Raw genomic sequence first — 9,161 nt, forward strand, 5'->3', positions numbered from 1 at the left:
ATCCACCAGGCGGCCTTATGCCTGGCTGCAGAGCCACCTGACCGGAGGTCCCGAGGCCAGTGCTGGGCGACTCCTTCCAGGACGCCCTTCTTCCCCGACAAGGAGGGTGGTTGGCTCTGTGCAGGCTCCCCGTGAAGTGTGTGTCTTCGCCTCTGGCCTTTTCTCACAGCCTCTGGGGCTGGGGGCTGGGATAGTCGCCTCCCAGTCACGCAGCGGTCCCTGTACAGCACCCCGGGCCGTGTGCCCAGGCTGGGCCTTCCTCCTCCAACCGCACATCCTGTCTTCCTGTGCCCATTCCAGCTTTTCACTTCAAACAGGGTGCCCATCCAGGTGTGTGTGTGTGTAGTGTGTTGATTTGTCAAGTATGTATGTGTCAAGTATGTGGTGTGATACATATGCATGCGTGTGTGTGCACATGGTGTGTGTGTGGTGTGTCTGACTGTGTGCATGTGGTATGTCTGGTTGTGCCCACATGGTGTGTGTGGTGTGTCTGTGATTGTGTGCATGTGGTGTATCTGGTTGTACTCATGTGTGTGTGAGGTGTATCTGTGTGATTGCATGCATGTGGTGTGTGTGTGTGTTGTGTCTGTGATTGTGCACACCTGGTGCATGTGGTATGTCTGTGTGATTGTGTGCGTGTGGTGTGTGTGCACAGGTGCTGCTTCTGACATGAACCAGGTGGGTGATGGTGGATCAGGAGTTGGACTCAGTTCGGAGAAACATCAACACAGTTCATCAGAAAGAACCTTTTCTGGGTCTTTCTATTCTGCGCCCAGTGTTCTCTTCCTGCCCCTTCACAGGCCTGTGGCTTCAACAGCTTCTAGACACTCATAGGAAAACCACACTTTCTCTGTGGGCTCAGGCCTCACAAGGCTTCAGCAGCAAGGCTGGCATGTCAAGCCTGTGCAGACAGGGGAAGGGATGGGGTCTGTGGAGGACTGGAGGGAGCCTGCCTGGATGAGAAGAGTGGAAGTGCAGCTCTTATGAACACCATGCTGGCTGGAGAGCATCTGCAGTGCTGTCCTTCAGAGCAGGTGGACATGCAGGCCAGAGAGTGGGGGCAGCTGGTGACTGCAGGCTCTACGAAGCGCACAGAACACCCTGGTAAGGTGAAGAGCTGCTCCCTTACTGGGCAAGACTAGAGGATTTTACTGTGACTTCTGTGACCTAACAATGCAGTCAGCTCTGGGCACTGTTGATTTGTCATTTGTGGAAATTCATGGGACGTCTGAGCACACAACCTGTAAAAGCTGGTGGACTTCTAGGAGAGCAGAAAAAAAAGAAAAAATAGTAGTAACAACAAAAATAATGGCAGCGAAAATATACTCTTTATTATGCTCTAGGCACTAAGCATGTAACCGTCAGACAGCATGAAAAGATGGGTATTATTCATCCCCTTCATACAGATGAGGAGACTGAGGCTAAGAGGGGCAAGTGACTTGCCTGCAGGTACACAACTGGTCAGCAGCAGAGGCTGGGTTCCCTTTAGGTCCCCCTGATCACGCAGCTTGAGTTATTAGTGTTGAAATTGCTGAGCACTAGAGGGCTAGGCAGTCAGGGTTGTTCTGCTCATTATTCAATTTCATCCAGGCTGGGGGTCCTGGGGGAGCCCCAGAGCTGGAAGCTGTACCCACTCGGGCGTGGCTCTGGGGTCCCCGGGGGGAATGACTCCATGGGGTGGTGCTCTCGACACAGGGAGCCGAGGGCCTCCAGGAAGAGTTTTCTGAAGGAGGAGGACACCGCGTTGTACAGGACAGGCGTCACTGCTGAGCTGACGTAGAAGAGCGTGTTGGTCGCCATGTGGAAGTAGTGATAGAAATCGTAGAGCTTGCTGGAAGGGAAACCCGGAAGGCTGGTTAGAGGGCCTGCTGCCTGCCCGCCGGGTCCTCCCCTTCCTGTTGGGAGCGTCTCCCCCTCCACAGGGCCAGGTCAGGAAGGCCTGCCAGGCCCAGCTGCCTGCAGAGTGAAAAGCACCCCTGTTGATGGACAGAGACCAGTGTCCAGGCTCTCGAGACGTGGGGAGCCTCGTGCTGCTGCGTGAGGTCAAGGAGATGTGGCTTCTTGAAGGGGAAAGAGGCATTCTGAGAGTTCCCTGGCCACCTTGGGAAGGGCTGCACCTGTGTGCATGTTGGTGTGTGTGTCTGTGTGCATGCTTGTGTATGAGTGCACTTGTGTGTGCACTCTCATATATGTGCACAGGTGTGTCCGAGCTTGTGCATGTGTGTGCACACTTGTGCATATGTGTGAGTGCACTTGTGCGTGTGTTTGTGTGTGCACACTTGTGTGTGTACCCCTGTGTGCCTGTGCTTGTGCATACGTGTGCATGTACTTGTGTGTCTGTGTGTAGGGGAAATTGCAGCTCTCGAGAACCAGTCATCTGTTGACACAGCTATTTCCTTGGAGGCTACATAGGATATCTCTCCTCTCAGATGTCCGACTTTCGCTTATCATCAGGTTGCAGTGATTTCCAAAAGAAAGAGAAGGGATCCTCAGCTTGGGTTTTCTCCCATTGTGTCATGAAATTGGTGTGCACGGTCTCATCTCTAAGCAGCCTCTGTTAGCTCGTGGAATCCCAGCTCTGAGGCCTCCTCCCTCTCGCCCTCCTTGTGAGAACATGGCCTTCGCCCTGTTCCCTACCTGCAAGGAGCTCTCCATCCTGGAGTCAGGAGGCTGGAAACCTTGACTGCCACTCACACGGCCTGAGCAGTTCAGAGAGTTTTCTAGATGATGCTTGGTTCCCCACCCTGAACTGGAAACTTTTGGGATAACAGACTGGGCAGGGCCAGCTAGAATGAAGGCCAGAGTTCTGGAGAGGCCAGCAAGCAGGGGCTTCCCCTGGAGAGCACAGGCAATCCCAGCCCCAGGCCCCGGCCCCCATGAGCTGGGGTTCCTCCCCTCACTCACTCGGTCCACCGTTCGTCAGGGACGTAGCAGTACATGAGCCTGCGGATGTGGTACGGCATCCAGCAGACGACATACACGGCCACAATGGCTCCTGCAGGACAGGTGGGGAGAGAGACAGACAGCGAACACATTAGCAGTTATGCAGCTCTGTGGGGTGGAACCTGCCTGGGGTGACAACAGTGTTTCCCGAGAGCTTGTTCCTGGAGTCTAGGGGTTGGCAGGAGACTTTGAGGTTATCTGGCACACTCTTGTCTGGAAAGAGTGAAGATGAAAGTCGCTCAGTCGTGTCCAACTCATTGCATCCCCATGGACTATACAGTTCATGGAATTCTCCAGGCCAGAATACTGGAGTGGGCAACCTTTCTCTTCTCCAGGGGGATCTTCCCAACCCAGGTCTCCCACATTGCAGGCAAATTCTTTACCAACTGAGGTATTAGGAAAGCCCCACTCTTGTCTGGATCTGTCCCCAAACCTGCTGTTACCCTGTCCTCTGAGTGAATGTCCACTTTAATCCTAACTGGCCCACTGACATGCTTCTAGAAACTTCTACAACATCTATAACCTCCTGGCCACTAGAATCTATCCCCAACTCAGGGCTGGATATTCCCCCTTGGTCGTCTAACTGCACGGATGTGTGTGCATGTGTGCCTGCTAAGTCGCTTCAGTCATGTCTGACTCTTTGTGACCCAGTGGACTGTAGCCCGCAAGGCTCCTCTGCCCATGGGATTCTCCAGGCAAGAATACTAGAGTGGGTTGCTGTGCCCTCCTCCAGGGGAACTTCCCCACCCAGGGATTGGACCCATGCCTCTGTGTCTCCTGCATTGACAGGGTTCTTTATCACTAGCGCCACCTGGGAAGCCCAACTGCATAGACAATAGAACTCAAATATCCTTTCTTACAAAGCCTCTCCCCTCCTGTATCCCCTTTTTCTGGTTGATTGATGGCACCACTGTCCATCTGACACCCAAGTCATAAGCCAGAGAGTCTTCTCTTTCCAGTACCCCCAAGATGCAGTCTATTAAAAAGTTACTCCCTAGCATCTCTCCTCTCTTCTTTTCTCCCCAGCTTCACTGTGCCCACCCCAGGGGACCACATCTTCCCTCCACTGGACTGTGACAGCAGTCTCCTAACTGGCCCTATTGACCTAAACTTCTCCTCCTTCCTTTCCCTCCTTCTCCTCCTGCCCTGAGTGGCAAACCCATTATCTAATCTACTGAGGTCCCTGGACCAGCAGCATCCACCTCAACTGGGAGTTTGTTAGAAATGTAGACTGTCACACCTAGACCAGACACATCAGAATTTCTGGATGGGGACCCAGGGGTCCACATCTGACAACTCTCCCCAAGCATTCTTATGTGCATGGAAGTTTGAGAAGCACTGAAGAGCCTGTCCTGCAAAACTGCCAAGCATGTATATCTCAAGAGCAAGCCCCCCTGTCATTCCTGGACCCCGGCTCTTTCAGTGATGGCCCATTGTCTATGGAAAGAAGTCCAGGCCCTTCACGTGCTGCTTCTGCTTCTTGGCACACCACATCACATTTAGCTCTTGTACTTCAGTCCTGTGCACAAGACTGTGACATACACACGGCAGCAGAGACCCTGTCCCTCCATCCTTCTGGACCTTGTGTGTGCCTGGATCACACAGGTGCGTGGAGAGACCTCTGCTTTCCTGTGCCTTTAAAGTTGCCCTTACAGAGCCAAGTTTGCCCAGATACTTAAACAAACAAACACATAGATCAATGTCGCATCAGAGAAAGTGGAGAGTTAGTGGGGAACTGGATTTGGAGACCTAGCTGGCCTGCGTCCACAATGCCTGGTCAGCGGGTCCTTAAATACATCGGTTCCTCGTGTCCGTCTGAACAGCCAGACTCCCTGAAAAGCAGCCAGGCATCTGCTTGTCTTTGTGCGCCACCCCCTGGAGCCGATGGGGCGGTTAGTGTGCACAATTTCCATTCCTTCTTTTAATTATACTACTGTACCTTCCAGAAGCCTGTTGGTGATTGTATAACTCCCCAGGGCATAGAGAAAAATGAGACCTAGACAGAGGCAGGAATTAGCTCAAGGCCATGTGGCCAGGGATTGGTGGAGACTGCCCTGGTCTGGCCCTTCCACTCCGGGCGGGGTTACCGGGAACTTAACTGAGAATTTGGATGCTGCGCCGGAGGCCATGGATCCGGCGGGAGTCCTTGCGTCTCACCAGGGCGGCCTGGTCCCCCAGGGCCAGTGTCTTCCTCTCCTCGCTCATTAGCTCCAGGCGGCTGGGGGCAGAACTGCCTGCAGCGGGAGGGGACGGCATCTGCGAGCAGAGGGCTGCCAGGTGGCTCACGGTGACCCCGTTCAGGAAAGCGGTTAATGCCAAAGGGAGCACGAAGGACACCAGCACATTCACCTGGAAAAGGTGATTCCAAGGGTTATGGCGGTAGCTCCAAGGCTTGGTGACCGCTGGTCCTCAGGTGTGCCCAAGGGCCCAGGAATCTGCAGCAACAGGAGCAGGGCTGGGGGTGGGGGTGGGGGTGACAGCGGATTTACAGATGCTGAGAAAATTCTCTGAAAGTAAGGAGAGCAGTGAAAATAGAAAAGACAAGAAAACAGGGGATGTTTAGGATGCTCACTGTCTAAGTAATAGCCATGCTGGAAAGAAAAATAGAGAAAACAGTGGAGGAAATTGTAATGTAGGAAAAAAAACACATTTAAGAAAGTTTTCCCAGGGCTTCCTTAGTGGCTCATTGGTAAAGAATCCACTTGCCAGATGAATGGATAGGAAAGCTGTGGTACATATACACAATGGAATATTACTCAGCTATTAAAAAGAATGCATTTGAATCAGTCCTAATTAGGTGGATGAAACTGGAGCCTATTATACAGAATGAAGTAAGTCAGAAAGAAAAACATCAATACAGTATATTAACGCCTATATATGGAGTTTAGAAAGATGGTAACGATGACCCTATTTGTGAGACAGAAAAAGAGACACAGATGTAAAGAACAGACTTTTGGACTCTGTAGGAGAAGGCAAGGGTGGGATGATTTGAGAGAATAGCATTGAAACATGTATTTTATCATGTGTAAAACAGATCGCCAGTCCAGGTTCAATGCATGAGACAGGGTGCTCAGGGCTGGTGCACTGGGATGACCTAGAGGGATGGGATGGGGAGGGAGGTGGGAGGGGGTGTCAGGATGGGGAACACATGTAAATCCATGGCTGATTCATGTCAATGTGTGGCAAAAAAACACTGCAATATTGTAAATTAATTATCCTCCAATTAAAACTAGATAAATTAATTAAAAAAAAATCCACCTAGCCAGTGTAGGAGACGCAGGTTTGATCTGGCAGGATCTCACATGTCACAGAGCGACTAAGCCCGTGCACCACAACTATCGGGGCTCTGCTCTAAGCCCAGGAGCCACAGCTACGGGGCCCACATGCAGCAGCTGCTGAAGCCACGCTCCCTAGAGCCGTCACTCTGCAACAAGAGGAGCCACGACCATGAGAAGCTCACATATGGCTATTAGGGAGTAGCCCCTGCTTGCCACAACCAGAGAATAGCCCATGCATCAGTGAAGATGCAGCCCAGCCATAAATCAATAAAACTGTATTTTAAAAAAAGTTTTCCCAAAATTGAGGGATGTGAACTTCTAGACTGAAAGGCGTGTGGGTGCTCAGAACAATGGATGAAAATAAATTCACATCAAGGCACGTTCTTACGACATTTAGCCCCTGGAGGTAGAGTAGGTCTCCAAAGCTCCCAAAGGGATAAAACAGGGCATGTACAAAGGAGGGGAACCAGAATGGCCTTCAGTTCAGTTCAGTCGCTCAGTCGTGTCCGACTCTTTGCGACCCCATGGACTGCAGCACGCCAGGCCTCCCTGTCCATCACCAACTGTCCTTAGACTCACTCAAAGCAATGAGGAAGCTAGAAAATAATAGACTGATGCTTTACAATTTGTGAGGAAAAACAGTTTCCATCTTGTAATGTTCTGCCCAGCCATACTGTGAGAAATGAGAGGATAAAATGAAATATGTTCAGACACATAAATTCTCAAAAAGTGTTTTTACCGTCTATGGACATTTTCTCAGGAGGTTACAAGAGCATATGTTCCATCAAAATAAGCTTGTGAACCAACATAGAGGGAGACCTGGGGTCCCCAAATTGGGTGTCCCCCAGAGGAGCAGAAAGATGCGGTAGCATTGGCAAGGTGCTGGAGCAGAGGAGAGGCCTCCAGGCATGATTGAAAAATACAAGATGAGGTTGGTTGATTACCTGATGGGGCTCAACATATTGACAGGGTATTGATACTTCTGGTGTGTGCATGCTAAGCCGCTCAGTTGTGCTCAACTCTGCAATTTTGAAAGCAAGTGCAATGCCTTCCTATTGCGTTTTTATTCCTATTTCCACAGGAATTTCCATATTTTATTCCTATTTTCCATATTCCTGTTAAGCCCTCAGTTGATATATATATTTCTTTTGAAATCCTTCATTAACATTGAATGTTTAGGCCTCTTTTTCTATCTGTACAATGACCCAATAAACTAGTTGTTCTTATCATGGGGCTAAAGATCACTAGTTTGGGTGATAATAGAAAAGCAAAAGACTGGGTGGGTCATGAAATCTACAATTTTTAACCTGCTCTCCAGGTAATTCTCATACTCAATCACGTTAGCTCACCACTCCTGCAAGACTGGGAAGACTTCAGAGTCAATCTTGAGTTCAAATCTGGAATTTCCTCTATTTTTTTATTGAGATATAGTTGGTTTACAATACTGTTAGTTTCAGGTATATAGCAAAGTGATTCAGTTATACATATATACATATATATTTTTCAGATTATTTTCCATATAGGGTATTCCAAGATATTGAATATAATTCCCTGTGCTATACAGCAAATCTTTGTTGCTTTTTTATTTTATATACAGTACTTTTTATCTGTTAATTCTATAGTCCTAATTTATCCCGGGTCTCTCCCTCCCTTTCCCCTTTGATAACCATGAATTTATTTTCTAGGTCTGAGGGTCTGTTTCTGTTTTGCATTTAGTCATTTATATTATGCTTTAGATTCCACACATAAACGATATCGTGTAATATTTGTCTTTCTCTGACTTACCTTCCCTCAGTATGATAATCTCTACGTCCATCCGTGTCGCCACAAAATGGCATTATTTCATTCTTGTTTGGACTTCTCTTAGTGCTTCCCTTTGGCCAAGTCTCTCCCCAAATCCTTGGTTAAATCGGGCGGTGAGACCCAACTTTCTGACTGCTCTCTAGCGTGAGAGATGAAAACACAAGCTGTGGGGTCGCTCCTCCCGCTTACCTGGACGAAGACCTGCAGGGTGGCTCGGCTCACCAGCACGGTGCACACGCGCGAGGCGGGCTCCGGGTCCCCGCCCGCCGTCTCCAGCTCGTGCTTCTGCCCCATGATGAAGGCCATGGGCAGGGCCAGGCCGAGCGAGGCGGCCCAGACGATGGACAGCAGGCGGCGGGTCTTGCGCGGAGTCAGCAGGCTTCGGGCGCGCAGGGGCTGGCACACGGCCAGGCAGCGCTCGGCGCTCAGGCTGGCCACGCTGAGCACCGTGGCGTAGGCGCACAGCTCGCGCACGAAATAGTAGGCGCGGCAGCCCAGATCTCCGAAGACCCAGGGGTAGTGGAACCACACGAAGTTGTAGAGCTCCATGGGCACGCCGACCAGCAGCAGCAGCAGGGCGGAGAGCGCCAGGCTGAGCACGTGGCAGCGCAGGCGCCCCGGGGGCCCGGCCCGCGCCTTCAGCACCACGTGCACGGACAGCGCATTGCCCGCCGTGCCCAGCGCGAAGATGAGAGAGTAGAGCGCGGTGAACAGCACCTTGGCCCAGACGCGCGTGTCCACGCCCAGCCGCGCGTCCAGGCTCAGCGCGGGCCCGGGGCTGGGTCCCGGGGCCCACGGGCTGCCAGTCTCCATCGCGTTCCCGAGACTGCGCTCCCTCCCTCTTCCTGCCCGGAGACTGGGCGAGCTGCCCTGTTGGCCAGCGCCTCCCCTCCTCTCTGGGAACCTCCAGAATGGGAGGACACGCCCCGCGAAGGGTGCCCCGGAGCCGGCGGAGGACCGCGAGGGTAAGCCTGTTAGCTGCGCTCACGTTTCTCAGTTCAGTTCCCTGCGGGGAAAACACGTGCTGGATGGAGGGTAGGCTCATTCTGGGGGGACCTGAGAGACAGTGAGTTGGGCCGAATGCCTCCATTTACTAGCTGTGTGACCTTGGGCAAGTTATTTTTTGTCCTCTCAACC

General features: G+C 51.6%; 1 protein-coding gene across 1 annotated transcript; it reads right to left on the reverse strand.

Annotated features, from left to right (window-relative positions):
* Positions 1 to 1,572: 1,572 nt before the first annotated feature.
* NTSR2 (neurotensin receptor 2) lies at positions 1,573 to 8,837 on the reverse strand. The gene is made up of 4 exons (XM_068986139.1): positions 8,214 to 8,837; positions 5,043 to 5,292; positions 2,905 to 2,995; positions 1,573 to 1,831 (listed from the first exon to the last, which is right to left on the reverse strand). Exons 1-4 carry the CDS (start codon positions 8,835 to 8,837, stop codon positions 1,573 to 1,575), a joined length of 1,224 nt encoding a protein of 407 aa, XP_068842240.1.
* Between the last annotated feature and the right edge of the window lie 324 nt (positions 8,838 to 9,161).

Source organism: Capricornis sumatraensis, chromosome 1, assembly GCF_032405125.1.
Source record: "Capricornis sumatraensis isolate serow.1 chromosome 1, serow.2, whole genome shotgun sequence".
NCBI classification, from domain to species: domain Eukaryota; kingdom Metazoa; phylum Chordata; class Mammalia; order Artiodactyla; family Bovidae; genus Capricornis; species Capricornis sumatraensis.

What these genes read in the sequence shown, in the direction of transcription:
- NTSR2 (XM_068986139.1), bottom strand. Translation starts at nt 8,837, where the DNA reads ATGGAGACTGGCAGCCCGTGGGCCCCGGGACCCAGCCCCGGGCCCGCG. An exon ending in CCCTGCAGGTCTTCGTCCAG is followed by an intron (nt 5,293 to 8,213) that starts GTAAGCGGGAGG and finishes CACCTTTTCCAG; the next exon opens with GTGAATGTGCTGGTGTCCTT. An exon ending in GCGCAGCATCCAAATTCTCA is followed by an intron (nt 2,996 to 5,042) that starts GTTAAGTTCCCG and finishes CCTGTCCTGCAG; the next exon opens with GAGCCATTGTGGCCGTGTAT.